This window comes from Pteropus medius, unplaced genomic scaffold (assembly GCF_902729225.1).
Source record: "Pteropus medius unplaced genomic scaffold, Ma_sr-lr_union100, whole genome shotgun sequence".
In the NCBI taxonomy this organism is placed as follows: domain Eukaryota; kingdom Metazoa; phylum Chordata; class Mammalia; order Chiroptera; family Pteropodidae; genus Pteropus; species Pteropus medius.
This window is the reverse complement of record NW_024347791.1, coordinates 4,160,686-4,178,092: the sequence shown is the minus strand read 5'-3', so window position 1 is coordinate 4,178,092 and position 17,407 is coordinate 4,160,686. Positions and strand designations below refer to the sequence as shown.

At 47.4% G+C, this 17,407-nt stretch overlaps 2 protein-coding genes across 3 annotated transcripts in view; one reads left to right on the top strand and one right to left on the bottom strand.

Moving 5' to 3' along the window:
* The window catches only part of TIMP3 (TIMP metallopeptidase inhibitor 3), a 56,004-nt gene extending 38,867 nt beyond the window's left edge, over positions 1 to 17,137 (top strand). The window contains exons 2-5 of the mRNA XM_039877854.1: positions 3,972 to 4,054; positions 11,369 to 11,480; positions 12,138 to 12,259; positions 13,271 to 17,137. Coding sequence (XP_039733788.1) covers positions 3,972 to 4,054; positions 11,369 to 11,480; positions 12,138 to 12,259; positions 13,271 to 13,468 — 515 coding nt within the window. The 3' untranslated portion in view covers positions 13,469 to 17,137. The remainder of the gene's footprint in view (positions 1 to 3,971; positions 4,055 to 11,368; positions 11,481 to 12,137; positions 12,260 to 13,270) is intronic.
* SYN3 (synapsin III) overlaps positions 1 to 17,407 on the bottom strand; it is a 409,605-nt gene that overhangs the window by 252,189 nt on the left and 140,009 nt on the right. The window lies entirely within an intron of this gene.

Here is a 17,407-nt window from a genome sequence, read left to right as displayed (position 1 = left end):
GGCCCACAAATATTTACCAATCTATGTGACCAGTGACATAAGCACACATAACCTTGTCAGTTTCTTCTTACCTACTTTTAAGTTAAAATACTCTTTACTCTGTTTCCTTTTGAGCACAATGCCCCTAGAAGCCCAGATTCCCTTCTTAGGAGCATGGGAGGCTTCGAGACTGAGATTCAGGCTGTACTCCTCCCTGTTCTTCACCTGGTGCTCTGTACCTTGGCAATCAGCCCTCTAGCCATGGACTTTTAAACCCTGTCTCCCTGCTAGACCTCACTCTGTGGAGGTAGGAAAGGGGACTTCGATTTCTTGTTGTCACCCTCACCAGCACCCAACCCCATTTCTCAGACACCAACCCAGTTCACACCCATGTTGGCTTGGCTGCTGGAGGGCATGGGGCAGACAGTGTGGGCCACTGTCCAGCATGAAGAGGAATAAAGAGAAGCAGTGTCAGCCAGCCCATCTGTACAGCTGGCTTCTAGCCGCCACATCAAGGTGGCGGGAATGGCCCAACATGCTGCCAGCTGCCAGTTTGGAAACTGTCTCCTGTTGTACTTGGAGCGCCACCTGCCCATACCCACCCTGTCCACTGTGGCCCCCAGGCCGGCACATGCCTTAGGAGCCCCCTGAGTGCCAAAAAGGAAAGTACAAAATAGCCCACATTTGAATTGCAGAGGAGAAACTGAAGCAAATAAAGACATATTAATTCAAAGACCAAATAGGCGGATTTGGGGTTGGCCAGTGATTTTACTTTGGAAGGACTTTGTGAATCTATTTAGGAGAGCAGAATGTTATTTAATTTTAGCGCAGTTTTGTTTTTTGCAAGGAAGATACCGGTGTGGCCTCTATGCCGGGCCATCTCGGCCTCAGGCTTTCTGGACCATGTCCACAGGATCCCGTTTGGTCCTGGTAGCCTGCCCTTGGGTTACACGTGGGCAATGAGATGGGACAGATGTCCGTGATGAAGTAGGTGCCCCAGGCACTTCTGTTCTGACCAGCTCACGTGTGCTCCCCCATCTCTCCCAGAAATTCTGCAAGGCCAGAGTATTTTGATGAATTTGCTTTTCTTCCTATCCTAAGGCAAACCCCTAGGCCTTAGCATATAGGGCAAGTTAGAAACCTAAAGATACTCTAGGAGGGACGAATGGTAAAACTCACAGTAGTGGTGGCAGTATTAATAACAGTGACAGAAGGCACGTGGGGCCGGCTGGGCCACTGTTCTCAGTACTTGTTAATTAACCCTCAGGGCGACTTTACGAGGTACTGTAATCATCATTTTCATTTTAGAGATTAGGAAATGAAGGCACAGGGAGATTTTGTAACTTCCCTAAGGTCACACAGTGCCAGTGCTGGGATTTGAACCCAGGTAGTCAGGCTCCAGAGCCCAGGCTTCTCAATGCCACCTATGCCATGTTTCTGCTCCACTGGTAATAAGTACATCACTTGTAAGCCACGGGAGGGGCACTAGGCCAAGACAATCAAAGAGATTTAGGAGGAAAGAACTACAGGGACATGGGGTTTTGCCTGAGGCCACATGGTGATAGTGGAACTCAAACTCAGATGTGACTTCCTGTCTACAAACACTCACGCTTTTCACACAACTATTCTCAGATGAAAAGGTTCCAAGCTCAGGCCATTTCAGGGGAAGGAAGGAATTGGCTCGCTGTATGTGCATAGGTTTCCAGAAGAACCTAGGTTTATGGGACAGGTCTGCTTATGACATGTGATGTCTAAATGAAGTCAAGCCATTTTTTTTGAGCCAGGAAAGGGTAGATGTTACTATTTAAAGGACCTTTTTGCTATTTTCCTCCCTAAGCAAAGACTCATTCCCTTGTTCACCTTCTGTGTTAATAAAGCAGCAGAAGATGGAGCCAAATCAATTCAGGAAGAGTCAATAGAAAAGTCCTGGCAGATATGCGTTCTGCCCAACAGTTAAGCTGTTACAACCTGCCTATGGGAGTTAACGGAGAGGAAATAGTCCCCGGGCCTCTGGGAGGATGGCTTCCTGCCGAGGATGCTGCTATGAAGTTAGACACAGAGGTGCAGGCAGAATCTTGAGGGAGCCCAGCCTGGGATCTTGCCAACCTCTCGTTTTTACAGCAGACTTGGAAACAGCCCCTCTCCTCCTCCCAATTTGAGCTGTCTCAGCAAAATTGCTAACTTTGCCAGTAAGCTCCGTGTTTGCCATCCTGGCAAGAAGGTCTGGAGGGGCCGTTAATTCAGATGAGTCCTGACTTCATGTCTGACTGGGAAAGTAGGATCCAAGCTCACTTGGGAAGGAACAGGACAGAATCCAGTTGGGATTGGGGAATTTGGTTCCTAGTAAAGAATTTTTTATGAGGTTAAAGTCAATGAATTGGGAAACATGGTGGGACATGCAGAAATGGGGAAGGATAACAGAGCGACCAGAAAGGGCAGGGTGTGTGTGTGTGTGTGTGTGTGTGAAGTGCTATAAGAAGGTAAAATCTATTCCATTCTGGTCAAGGTTTTAGCATGACAGGATGTAGACCCCCTTGATGGAGACTCTCTGCCCCTATGGCTGCTCCCCCTCCCCACACTTTTGTTACTGCTTCTTGTTAGTAGATGACTTTTTCTTTGATTGAGCCAGTGAATGTGATTTCTATGCAATTTCTGAATTCTGTCCTCTGGTTTTATAAATCTCTGAAGATAGCTATTGAGTGCTTCTTTTTCACAAAAAGTGAAAAAGAGATAACTCCATCTTATCTGTAATCTCAAAGTCAAGCCCTCTCTTCTCTATGTCCCCACTCAATGTAGCAATGTCTCTCTCCGAGCCTTCATCACACTGGGTCTAATTATTTTTATATTCATAGTCAACTAATATTTACTAAGAAACTCCTTTCTCCCAGACACTGTAGTGAGAAATTTCATAGGCTCTTTCGTTTAATCCTTATTCCAATTCCCTGACATAGGTGAAGTTATGCCCTCTTTACAGATGAGAAACTTGAGGCTCACAAGGAGGAAGTGGCTTCACTTCTCTGTCATTTTGTATAATGCAGATGCTAATATTGTCCTTGTCAGGTGATTGTGAAAATAAATAAGTGATATGTACTATTGCACAGAGTAGGTAGGTATACCGTGGGAGCTGTTTTTCTGGTAACAGTCCTTCTGTGGTCAGCCCATTCCATTTTTGGCAGTGGTGATAATAATGATGATATTAGCATTTATATAATGTACACTATGTCCAAGACACAGCGCCAAGAGTTTCACATGCATTATCTTGCCTAATTCTTTTAATTCAGGTAGTTGGTGCCATTATTATCGTGGTTTTATTACAAGAGGAAATTGGAGCGCAGAAACAAAGTTACTTGCCCACTGTCATAGCAGCTGTAAACAGCCGAGCTGGGATTGGAACAGTTCAGTTGGCTCCTGGGCCACACTCCCAACCACTCCCTCCTCCACCACACCCTCAATGAGGCTGTCCCACAGCCTTTGCCATCAGAATACTGACTGGGGCATGAAGGGAGGCTGGGGTGCATAATAACTCTGCGGATGTGTCAGGACATGGTAAATTTATACACGCAAAGGAGGAGCACCAAATGAGGCTCAGGAAGGAGTTCTGGCAGAAAGACAGTAGGCCTGATAGACCATGGGCAATGGAGGGAGAGCAAGAAGCTCTAACAGGTGAAGGAGATTTTAGAGTAGGGTGAAACCACAGAGTCCAGAGACCCGCGGGGGATGAATGCGGCTTAGAGATTTCCAGGGCTGGCAATTGTGAATATTTGGAGTAATAACTAGAATGATGACTGCCTCCCCTTCTTCCCTCCCCACGCCCAGTGTCTCTCATCTGAATTCTTCCTCTGATAAACACAGTTATCTATTCTAGTTGGCTCAAAGGTGAGAAAGCCATGCTAGGCACCCTGGGGGCCGGATGTCCACTCCAAGATGTGGTTTCTGATGTAATTCAGGCCTCCCTAACCTCCTCCCTGTCTCTGTCTTGCCTTTTTCTGCAGTGATCCGGGCCAGAGTGGTGGGGAAGAAGCTGGTGAAGGAAGGGCCCTTTGGCACGTTGGTCTACACCATCAAGCAGATGAAGGTGAGTGACAGCAGCCGGTTCCAGGAGGGTTTCTGTTTTTTTTTTTTTTTTCTCAAAGAGGCCTAGCCAGTGGTTTGGAACCAAAGTGTGTGTTTGCTCAGTGTCTGAGCCCTAGCCCCAGCCCTTCCGCCCTGCTGGAGAGGATGTTGCTGAGGCAGCAGCAAGGGATGGGAGGGGCGTGGGGGGAATGGTGGCTGCTTCATCCCATAGCCAGAACAGGTGGAGTCCCTCAGAGGCAATTATTAAGAGTCTGGGCTCTGGAACCAGACAGTAGACAACCTTGTTACCTGGTAGCTCTGAGACCTTTGCCAAGTCACTGCCCCTCTTCGCCTCAGTCTTCTCATATATAAAACGAGGGAGTTGGACTAGGTTGTCTTGTGGGCTCTTTCAAGCTCTGACTTTTAGAGTTTCCACAATGCCTATAGGTCTTGTATAGCCACTGAGGTTGCAACTTAGCCCTTGAATCTTTACACTGAACTTGCGCTAATCACAGAAACCTCACCCTGAGATAGGAACTGTACCCTTGTTGCCTGTTTTCCCAGCTTTAATTGTCATCTTGCATCTCTGCTAGTTAGCACCATTTACTGAGCACATTCACATACTAAACATAGTCTGGAGCATGTTACCACTGTGAAGCACATCAGAGAAGTCCGCTTGAAAACAAGAGCATCAGATCCAAAACCCAGAGAACCTGCTTCCTGGTCTTGGCCCTGCTCCTAAAGAGCTGCGTACATTGGAATCACCCCCTTTCCTGGGCCTTGGTTTTGCCATCTAACAGTGTGGGGGTTGGGCCTGGTGCCCCTGAGAGCCCTCTGGCTCAGACATTTCAGGGTTCTAAGTGCCCTGGGACACTGGCCGTGTTACTTCTAAGCGGGAGCTGCTCTAGGTGCCGGAAGGGAATACTTAGGTTTGCCTCAGCACAGAGGGTGTGGGCTTCACTCTGAATAATTTGGCAGCTGGTCCATCACCCCACCTTCGTGAGTACCTCCCTATGTGCAGTGCTGTGTGCTAAGAGCCGGGGAGGCCACTCCGAAATAGGGTTCCTGCATTTAGGGACTACAGTCAGGTGGGGAGAGAAGACATGGGTGCCTGACTCATCAGAAGTCTGAGATGGGTGCACTCAGGTCCAAGTGAACTCCCAGCCCCCTTACTCATCGCTCATATTTGCATCCCCAGCAATTAGGCAGGACCTGTCATGCAGCAAGGACTTGGTGAATGCTTGTCCATCTAATGCGAAAATGGGGGTGAGACCCCATTGACCTGGACTCCCTAGAGGAGACAAGCCTTGACACCAGGCGGGGAATGAGTGCAGGGAGTGACACAGCCCACTGGTACCCATCCATCCCAGAGGCCGACCTCCAGGCCTCACTCTTCCTGCATCCTAAGGCCTGAGGTTAGATATCCTAAGTTTGGAGAACCTGTTGCTTTGGATTCAGTTTTGGAAATGTCCACAGCCTTCTGATTATGTAACGTCCAGAGTCAGCCCTGGCCCGTTGCCCTTGGCTGCCCAAGCTTGGTCATGGGACCAGCTTATGTCTTCAGATGGCCATGGGGAGAGAACAGTAGGCAGAGGGGGGCACCAATAAGAGCACAAAACAACCCAAAAACCCGCTGTGCAACCCCTGGCAGCTGGCGAGTGAATGCCAAAGTATATTAGACAAAAGCAGAGGTTTAGGAAGCACATTTTCCGCTTGTTCTGGAATAATCCTTCACTTTTGAGACATTCTGTGCTCAGCAGAGAGCTGTGAGGATGAGAATTGGGAGGCAGTGGTTCCTAAGTTTGTCTAGCTGCCCTCCTTCCTCCAGGGCTTGGACACCAGGGTGGTCAGAGGCCCTTCCCGTGGGCACAATGTCCTATTTCCCCTCACTGGTGCTGGACCAGCCACTGGGGGAGGGTGGGAGTGTTTAGAGGCCAAATAACATTGTTCACCCATCAGCTTCAGAGCACACACACCTGCTCCCAGGATGCTGTCCATCTCACCCAGGTCCATGGAGTCAGAGTGCTGGACCTTAGAAATAAAATTTCTCATTTTACTTCTGACAGAGGCTCAAAGGGGAAGTGACTTGCTCAGAGTCGTGCATTTAATTAAATACAGATCTGGTTCTCTAGCTGAGGTGTCAGGATTCCTCTCAATCCTGTGTGTTATTTACGACTCCCCAAATCTCCCTGCCATCTTACTTTGATCATTATCCACTATCTCTAATGCCTTTTATTAACTCTCCTACCTTTTATCCCTCCTACCGGCCCAATAATAGATAACCCATAGAACTGGTCATGGCCCTTCTATCCATGGAGGCCACTGGATTCTGCTGGTCTGCAGGTACCAGTCTGCTAATCAGAGAAGATGCGGGGTATAGGAGTAGACCACCCAACCCCTGCCCCCACCACCTTCCCTTTCCCCTCGTACTCACTCTATCTGTGCTTAGCACTGTGCTTCCAGCTACAAAGATAATATTTTTATAATGACTAGAAGATTCTGGACAAGTAACATTTATTGAGCATTTGCTATATTCTGCTAAGCCTTTGCATGGCTCAATCCTCACAACAACCCTATGAAACAGATACACATTGTCAAGGTCATGTAACTAGAAAGTGGCAACCCAGAGCCAAACGATAGTCTTTGCCTACAAAGAGATTACAGAGCAGTGGAGCAGCAGGCTCATGCATCATTCCTGCCCACTTTGGGGACTACCCCCACCCCATCTGTACCTTGTTCCCTCAGGGACTAAAAAGAGGTTAGCTTGATTGAGTTTGTGAGTTTGTCCTGTGGCAGTGTAGCTCTTGACTTGCATCTGTCCTGCAAAGGGTGTATCAAAAAAATCTTTGTAGGAGGGAAGGGGGAGAGGTGAGAGAGGCGAGCCTGCAAGAGTTTTGGCACAGGTCCCTGGGGCGCTTTGTTCTAGCGGATTAGAGCGTCTACCCAGAGAGCGAGATGGAGTAAGCAAGGGCTCCTTTAGAGCAGGGCTAAAGGAACTCCGAGAACGTGAGAATTCAAGACACCCTGTCTGACCTCTCTCTTCATTCTCAGAGTTCCCCCCAGCCCCCAAAAAAACTTCTCACCCAGATGAAAGAAAGGCAGACCCTTTCCCATATGCTAATTCCACAGCCTCTGGACCATCTCTCAGGCACATCTTGAGTGTGCAGAGACCCACAGGTGTGTGGTGGGGAGGAGGGTGTTAGAATGTTGAGGGTGCTCATTACAAACCCAAACTTGGAGATTAGCTGGAGCTGAGCCACCGGGCTGTGGTACAATAGTGGAAGTTTCCAGAATTGGCCACTCTAATCTTTGGGGACCTTATCTCCTATCAGGACCACAAAGAAAGCAGTCTGCTCTGCCAGGGGCTGTAGTTTGTGCAGTAGACACATGCTTTTAGGCCAGCTGCAGGAGACAGCACGTGGGGGACACTTTGTCCCAGATGGCCCTGGGAGGGTCCCATGGGGAGGTCTGCTGGTCATGTGCTGTGCATGTCCTGACTCTGGCAGGATAGATCTGATGGGCAATTGGAATGCTTGGCCCCCAGGGACTTCCTTCCTTCAGTGGTTTGTCTAATCAAATGAGCAATAGCAGGATCTCGCCTTTGAAGCTCCAGCTGGAAGCCTCTCCAACACCCCCGCTCCAGCACACAGGGAACCCTCTCCTCCTCCCACTGCCTGTGACTCTTTATCCTCTGGGTCTCTCTTAAGCCCTTGGCAGAGACTGGCTCCATTCTCATGAACTCTGCTTCCCCAGCTATACAGCCCTTCTATATGAGAAAGGCCACCACTTGGCATCTCAGTCGATGAATAGCTGCAAAACTCAGTTGCTTGGTGTGTCAATGAGTTTGAGATGTAAAGCTGCAGGCAGCACAGTGCTGATCTTCGGAAGGCGTGCCAGAAATATCTGACACAATGGTGACATTTTATGCTGTCCATGTAGAGTGAGACATTCCATATAAAATATGTGAATTCCCTCAGATTCAGAAACTTCTTTCTCAACTTATCTGTCCCTTCACCTCAAAGGAAGCTAACTTCTTAGAACTTTGGGTGGATATTCCCAAGATAGGAGGCCCAGGGACTTGAGAGTACACACACACACACACACACACACACACACACACACACATATTATTCAGCCTTAAACAAGAAGGAAATGTCATTCGTGACAAGAGGACGAACCTAAAAGACATGCTAAGTCAAATAAGCCAGACGCAGAAAGACAAACACTGCATGATCTCACTTTTATGTGGATTCTAAAAATGTCAAACTCTTAAAAGCAGAGACTAGAATGGTGGTTACCAGGGACAGGGAGGAGGGGGGACGTGGGGAGATGTCGGTCAGGGTACAAAGTTGCAGTTATGCAGGATGAATACATTCTAGAGATCTAATGTGCAGCATGCTGACTATAGTTAATGATACTGTACTGTAGACTAGAGTAGATCTTAAGTGATCTCACCACACACAAAAGTAACCATATAAGGTGAGAGATATGTTAACTAGCTTGATTTTCATAATTACTTCACAATGTACACACATATCAAAACATCATGTTGTATATCTTAAATCGATACACTTTTTAGTTGTCGATCATACTTCAGTAAAGCTGGGGGAGAAAAAGAACAGCCCTCTCATATCTGCAGTTCCAAACCAGCTTTAATGATTTCCACTAAGAGATGAGTTTGGGGAAAGACACACTCATTACTAACTGGTTTCGAGCTAACCTTTACTGAATGTTGTGCACCAACATTCATTTAATTCTCAAAAGCACCTTACGAAGTAAGCGCTTTGCCCCATTTTACAGATGAAGAAACAGTAGTTTTCTAAGTGGCTAATAAATGGCAGAGACAATATTCAGACTCAGTCTGTCTCCTCACTGCACTGGTTAGATTAGATCACCTTTAACATCCTTTTCCAAGTCTGAGAGTCTCTTAAATTTGTCAAACCAATTCTAGGTCTCTATGACAGTTCTAGGTCTACAGATCACATGACACTTGAGGGTCAATATTTAGGTCAGGATAGGATTATTAGAAAGAAGAGACAACAAAAAGACAATAACTCTGCCTTTACCAGAAATTAACCATATTGTTATTTTCAGAATTCACCCTACAAGGCGGCACTGAGTTTGTCAGACCCAGTCATTCGTAATGTGTCATAATTTGGACTCTGTGTGCCAGTGCCAGAAGCTGTGTTAAAATAAGGGTTCCTATAAATTCGAAAGTAGCAGTGATGCCAAGCTGATTTTGATGAGTCAAGTTCTTACTGACCAGTTGAAGTTACTGGACTCTACACAGGCGCTTGGTTCTCACCCACGAAGTAGAGATGAGACGAAGAGGAAAGACTGACAGAGAAGGAAACAAGGCTCCAACAGGCTGGGTCTGAAAGACCTAGGGCAATACTGAGTCTAAACATTTGCCAAAAACTCAAGGATCACCCACACCAAAATGAGAAGGTGCTGGGCTCAGAAGCGAGTGTGCGAGATGTTCTTCGAAAGCCACACTTGATGGCATGCACACAGCAGCCCTCGTGAGCATGGTTCCTGTTAAAGCCAGAGAGGCACCATCCATCACTGGTTGGGGGAGGGGGGATTTGACACACCCCTGCTCCCTGTGGCATAATTGAAAACCGAGTGTGGACAGCACTTCTCACAGCGCTTGGCTGTGTTTCCTCGTTCAGTGGCGAGTCTCATAAGAGAAATGGGTTAAGAAGCGGGGCTAGGTAAATTAAAACCATGTGCATTGATGGTTGCTCCCCTTTAAAAGGCAGAGGCTCCCAAACTCTGTCGCTCCTCGTGGACCACCTACCCCTGCCAGTCAGTCGCCACTTAAAAGAAGACTAAGAAAAAAATAGTCCATTAGACCAAACGGGAGTCACTTAGATGAGACACCAATGAGGTGATGTCTGGCTTTTTATTAATTACCATAAGTAAATTAATAATGCATGCCAAGAGCTGAAGTGGAGACATTGTCCTATTGTACACCATTGAGATAAGCCCAGAAGCCACCAGCAGTCCAGGGCTTGTGGACTCTGAGAACTGGAGGGATAATGGGACTGGGCGACACCCCTACCAGCTCACCCTGTTAACAGAGTTGTCTGGACAGACCTATGTGATGCTCATGGACTTGACCTGGCATCACCAGTGGGTTCAGCCTCCATTATATTCATACTAGTGGCTCTGAGAGCAGTCTGATAAAGGAGGCACAGTAGTCATAAATGGCAATCGCCTGCATCAGAGGCCCTTGGGCATGAACTTGTGAGGCTGCAGTAGGAAACATCATAAGATAATGGTAAAGAGCATGGACTCCGGGTCAAATTTCCCCGTGGATCCCTGCCATTTAACAACCACATAGCCTTCAACAAGCCATTAGCCTGCCTGGGCCTCAGGCTCTTCATCTATAAAATGGGCATAATAGTTCCTGCCTCATAGAGCTGTCATATGTTAATATTAGAGTAGAATTTCTCAACCTTGGTACTACTGACATTGGGGCCAGATAATTCCTTGCTGTGGGGGCTGTCTTGTGCATCACAGGATATTTAGCAGCATCCCTGGCCTCTACGCACAGATGCCAGTAGCAACCCCTCTCACCACCTCCCATTTGCAACAACCAAAAACGTTTCTTGGGGTGGGGATAAAACTGCCTCCAGTTGAGAACTATTGTATCAGATAAATACAAATTTGGTAGATAAAAATGCCCAAATATCAGCAATTTCATAACTTTAAAGTGTTTAGTTAACAATCTAGGAGAATTGAACCGATTTATATGCTTTATCTGGGGTAAAAGAACCCAATGCTTTCATCCGACGCTCAGAAGAATAAAAGCATGGAGAACCCCTGGCCTGAGTTCAATTTTCGCCAGCCAAAGAGCTTCTCTGAGAGTCCTCCTCTGTAAAGTGGGTATAATGACACCTGCCTCCTAGAGTTCTTATGCGGGTACAGTGAGGAGAATGTGAGAATGCTTTTATATACTGGAAAATGTCGCAAAGATGTCATGAGAATGCTGGCTGGCTGCCTTCTCGGAGCTCCGGTCCCGAGGTTGGAGAGGTAGGCAGGACCCCTTCCACAGCACGTTTGTCTTTAGATTTCTATAAAGGTATTGGGGTTTGAGAAAAGTGTCTCTAGAGGAGAGTATTATGGAAGGTTTCTCTGGGAAAACACCAGTGATGGCTCAGTCAAGAGGAGATGAGGTGGCCTCATCTGGAGCGAAGGACCTGGGGTGCATAGGCTGGTGACCAGCCGCACGATGGCCAGTTAGGGGAATCAGATTTCAAATCATAGACCCAATGACAGCATGCTTTCTGAGCCCTGGTCTCCCTGTCACGACATTCCTTCTTGCCCACAGATGTACCGAGGCTTCACCAAGATGCCCCACGTGCAGTACATCCACACGGAAGCTTCTGAAAGTCTCTGTGGCGTTAAGCTGGAGGTCAACAAGTACCAGTACCTGCTGACAGGTAACAGCTAACTTTAGCATCTAGGCCAGGGCTTGGTCAAGGTCCACTTCAGGATAGAGAAGGAGTGGTTGACTTGGAAGTGTCCCGAGAACATTTGCCATTGCCCAGTGACTTGTCAGGAGTACCTAGTCTTGAGTCCATCTTGCAGAGCCAGTGTTGAGAGCTTAAGGCTCCTACACTGAGGCTGAGTTTTTGTCTCAACCTCACCACTGAACCTGTGGAAGAATTTTCTAGTTCTTGCAGTCTCTCGGCTCTACTATAAATTAAGAGAGACTGCCACTACCTTTTCTTCTTCACCTCACAGTCAACCTACTAGGTCTGTCTTTGAAAGTCACCCGCCTTTAGGTAGTCAGTACAGGAAAAGAAATAACAAAACCAGAAACCATTGATATAGGAAGTAAAGAGTTGGTCTCTAGTCCCAGCTCTGGTGCGTCATGGTTTGAGACCTTCTGCAAATCACTTAACCTCTCTAAGTTCATTTTCCCATCTGGAAAATGAGGATACAGTTCATCTTAAAAGGTGTTGGAGAGGATGAAATAAAATCACAGGGGTGAAATGTACTTAGCACAGCACCTGACCCAAGGTGGGTGCTCAGTAGGTGTGAATTTTTTCCCTTCTGACAAAACAACTCTCCCCTTTCCATCCTCTGTCCTCCAGGGCGCATCTACGATGGGAAGGTGTACACAGGACTGTGCAACTTCGTGGAGCGGTGGGACCAGCTCACCATCTCCCAGCGCAAGGGGCTGAACTATCGGTATCACCTGGGTTGTAACTGCAAGGTAAGCTAGGCAGGCAGGGGAGGTGCTGGCTCACAGCCCCAGAAATATCAGCTCCTGCTGGCCTGGGAAGGGAGTGAGTGTGGGGCCAGGGCAGAGGGGCAGGTCTGAGCAGGGGCGTGGTGAGGAATGTTGTCCCCTGGGCTGAGTCACAGAAAAGGCGAGGGAAGAATGCCTTTCTGCTGCTGCTGGGACACAAGTGTTCTTCAGTGTCCCTGGGCCCTCCTACAGCTCAAGTTGGTGGCAGGTATAGGATCCTTACACTGGCAGGGTCCTTACACTGCTGCTACACCAAGTAGTCCCATTGGCGGCCCCCACCCCAGGTGGAAAAGCTGATGCAGGACTACTGATAACACCTGCTGCAGAAAATGACTCTTCAGTGAGGCCTGACTCCTTGACCTAAGGCACACAGTCTTGCCCCTGTGGAAGGGAGTCGGGCTGTTCTCTCACTTGATTCTGACAACAACTCTGTGCAGTTTTAATTACTATAACCCCCATTTTGTAGATGAGTGAATAGAGGCTCAGAGGCCTTAAGTAAGTAGCCCTAGTCTATAAATCTCATTTCCAGCCTAGAGCAGCTGGACTTCAAAGTTTATGCTTTAACCTTTCTTATTCCTCAACTCCCTGCAACAGCTGAGATCTTTCATCCTTGCCTGTTACTATTTGAGAGGAAAAGCTCTCTCGAATGTCTGATTCTCCCACTTTCTGGATGTGTGACCTGGCACAAGTGACTTAACCTCTCTGAGCCTCTATTTCCTTATCTGTAAAGGGGAGGTATATCTGTTATGAGAATTAAAGAGAATAACATAGCAGCACTTAGCAGAATGTCTGGCACACAGTAGTTGCTCAGTAAGCATTAGCGAGTATTATTTGCGTTACCTTCACTAAAAGACTCATGGGGCTGGGCCCCACCTGCAGGGGTCCCAGGTTCTGAATCCAGACTTGGGCAAGCCTAAGGCCCAGGTCCACCATGGCAGATCTACCAACCAACCAATGGCTGTTGTCTAATTGCAGATCAAGTCCTGCTACTACCTGCCTTGCTTTGTGAGCTCCAAGAATGAGTGTCTCTGGACCGACATGCTCTCCAATTTCGGCTACCCCGGCTACCAGTCCAAACACTATGCCTGCATCCGGCAGAAGGGTGGCTACTGCAGCTGGTACCGAGGATGGGCCCCCCCGGACAAAAGCATCATCAATGCCACAGACCCCTGAACACCAGACCCTGCTCCACCTCCCTCCCTCCCTCCCCACTGAGCTTCCCTTGGGACACTAACTCTTCCCAGATGACGACAATGAAATTAGTGCCTGTTTTCTCGCAAATTTAGCACTTCGAACACTTAAAGTCTATGCTGTCCTATGGTGTTTATTTGGAAACATCCTCCCGGCCCCCTACCCCCACCCCCTTTTGGGTTTCGACATCACCCATTTGCATCCGGGAATTTTTGGTGCCGTGCCAGAGAGAATGAGGAATGTACACTCCTCTCCTTCGTGATAACATAATCTATATTTTTTTAGGAAAACGAAAATCAAAAAACTACCCCATTTGGGCATTGTAGTACCTACCCCTCTTTCCTCTTCCCCACCTCGTTATCACCCAGACCCTCCTCCCTTTGCCCTTCTTCTCCTCCCCAGTCCTTAAAAGACACAGACAAGGAAGCTGCTGAAAAGCCAACTGTTTCAGAATCAGTCAAGGGCAGCAAGCAGACAGACTCAAGGTATGCAGAAGATCTAACACACCGAGGAGATGCTAATGCATGTCCCAGCCAGACCATGTCTGTCTGTGTCTGCATGTAGGAGTGTGAGAGGGAAGGAAGAAACTTTAAGAGAGGGTCTGAGATGATGTAGCACACACACAATTCCCCCAGCCCAGTGATGCTTGGGTTGACCAGATGTTCCTGAGTCTGCAGCAAGCAGCCAGGCCAGAATAACAGAACTTTCTTAATTGACGAAGACTTAAACATCTGCCTGAGGTCAGGAGGCAATTTGCCTGCCTTGTACAAGAGCTCAGGTGAAAGACTGAGATGAATGTCTTTCCTTTCCCTGCCTCCCACACTATTTCCTCCTGGAAAACTCTTTGGTAGATTTGGCCAGGAGCTTGCCTTTATGTAAATTGGAGAAATACACACACCGTACACTATCCACAGATATAGCCAAGTAGACTTGGGTAGAGAATACTATTTCCAAAGTAGTGTTTAGCTCACCTAGGGGGATGTGTTTGTACACACATTTGCATATACCCACACGGGGACATAAGCTGATATTTTTACAGGACACAGAATTCTGTTCAATGCTGTTAAATACGCCAATAGTTTATCTCTTCTATTTTGTTGTTGCTTGTTTGAAGAAAATCATGACATTCCAAGTTGACTTTTTTTTTTTCATTTTAATTAAAATTTGAGATTCTGAACACCCTCAGCATTCCTCTAACTGGGGTCATCTGACCTGTGTCCCTCTCCTTTTCTCCTGCTTCATGTTTGGGGCCTTCATATAACTGCTTTACTGGCGTGGCTCAGTTAGGAGATGAGAGTTAGTGTGGGTCAGGGGCCTGGGCACAGGAGGGAAAGCTGCAGATTGGCCTGCCAAGGCTAAACGGCCACCTTACTGGGTTTGGGGACAGCTTGCTCCTCTTACTCCAGTGCACTAGTGGGTGAATGCCACCTGCTGAGGTCCTTACCTCAAGGATTTAAGTTGGTGGTCACAGGGGAAGCCTGACTCTGCAAGCAGCTGTAGGGATTTTGTTGTTGGTTTTGTTCTGAAATAAAACTATAATATAAATTCTTCAATTAAATAAAATTATTTTAAGTTTTAGTGCTGAAAATGAGATGCCGAGAGTAGACAGTAATGTGTGTTTTACAGAATTGGGGATGGTAGGATGGTGACATTTAACATGATTGCTCTCTTTTTTCAGATTATGGGTATTTTTCCTCTATTAGCATTTGTATCTTCAGTTCATTCCGCTTTAGGAAACAGAGCTGCCAATTAAAACAGGAGAACAAAAAGAAGCAGACAACACATTGTGATGTCTTGCACGCACACACGAATGCCCAGGCAGGGTGTTTGGCAGAACCCCGGAGCAGGAAGACAGTACAGGCATCAGTTTCCTTGGGATCGATTTCATTACCTTGTACCTTTCACCTGTGGTCATAACATTCGGCATGTGGGAAAGAGGAGGCGTCGCCTTCTCGAAGGGGCGGTGTGAGCAGAGGGAGCTGAGGTCAGCAGGCTAGTGGCTTTTAAGGGGTGAGGCCCCAGACTTGGTGTTTTAAATTTTTCTTTATTTTAACCTCAAAGTGTTACAAGGTGGAACCCCTGATCCAACCCCCACAAGTGCCCTTCCACAATCAGACATCGGCCTCTCCTCCATGAGGCATCTGACCATTCTTGGTCCCTGGCAGGGTCACCTCCATTCACATAGGAGGGACTTGGGGTGAGGCCTAAGCATGAGTCACCTGATGTTGTCCTGCAGACAGGTTGGCAGAACCACAGTCCCATCTGCCAGGCCCTGGCGAGGAGAACAGCAGGTCCCAGGCAAAGAAGTTTCCTTTGCAGAGCAATGTTGTCAGAGGGTGGGTTTGGAGCTTTCTATAAGCTATAGCTTTGTTTATTTCACCTGTTCACTTACTGTATAATTTAAAGTCATTTATGTAGCTGAGACACTTCTGTATTTCAATCATATCGTGAACGTTTTATTTTGCTAAATCTTATGTCATGTGTAGGCTATAATATGTGTACATTGTGTTTAAGAGAAAAAAAAAAGAAACCCACATGCCGCCATTTTCCTGAATCAAATTCTACAGTGGAATGGAGGGTAAATACTTCTATTGTGCAGGCAGCTAGACTGGTGAATTGGGGAAACTAGAAGGAATTAGCACTTGAGACTCCTCCAGCCTCTGCTCTGTCGGCATCCCAGTGCTTTCTGGACTAAGAAGGAGGAGGGAAAAAACAGCAAGTACATCCACGTCCTTGCTCCGTACCAACTGGCCCTGGGCAGGCTGCTGGGAATTCTCTTTCTTTTTTCCCCATAGTCCCTTTGCCCACCCAATAGGGAAGCCATGATTTCTCCGAAAAATCCTGGGCCATGAGAGCTGTAATTCCAGGATCCCTTGGCCTTCCCTGGCCATCTCTTCTGCTTCCCCATCCAGGAAGCGCTACGGCCAGGCTCTGCCTCTCAGGCCAGTGCTCCGTCTGGCGGAAGTAGATAATTCTGGGAGACTCCTGTGCTTCACCCTCACCCAGCCCCAGACCCATATGATGGTCAAGCTACAGCCCACAAGCACCATTTTTCATATCACGGTTCTTGAGCAATTCAAGAAATAAATGATTGATTGGAACAGCTCTATCTCAGAGACACCAAGAGAGACAATACTTAATCCTTGACGATCGTCAATATGGATTACCCTAAAATGACACCCAAGTGTTTGGCTTCTGGCTGCCTAAAGTAAAAAATATCAATAAATGGTTTTATGCAAGAAAAATTTTGAATATCTGATGGCTAAAGCAAAACAAAACGTGGGCATGTAGGAGAGGTGGATATCAACAGCCTCCGAACGGGCTCTTGGGAGGTGTGAGGAGGGGAAGAACTTAGAGACCAGTTCGTACTCTGAAGGAGAGGGGCTTAGATCCTCCCACACCCCACCTTCTCCCTTAGCCAGTCTGCTGTCCTGAGACCCAGAAGTGATGGAGAGAAACCAACCAGAGAAAACCCTGTCTAGAAGGAATGTATTTGTTGCTAAATTTTGTAGCACTGTTTACAGTTTTCCTCCATGTTATTTATGAATTTTATATTCCGTGAATGTATATTGTCTTGTAATGTTGCATAATGTTCACTTTTTATAGTGTGTCCTTTATTCTAAACAGTAAAGTGGTTTTATTTCTATCACATACCTGCAGTCTCTCGCCTCTTTGTGTCCTGACCACCGTTGGGGGTTCTATAGATAGTAGAGGGCCTTGGAAGCTGCTCAGTCCTGCCTGCCCTGGCTCCAGACCCCTGCATGCGTCCCTCTCTCCACTCCTGCAGCTTGGCTCCACTCTGCCCCAGTCCTTTACCAGGCAGGAGGGATTTCGGGAGAGGCATCGTAGATTTCCTCCTGGCTGCTAATCCAGCCCTGAGGTCCTCGCTCCCTGATTCTATGGCCAGAGTTCTCCACAGTG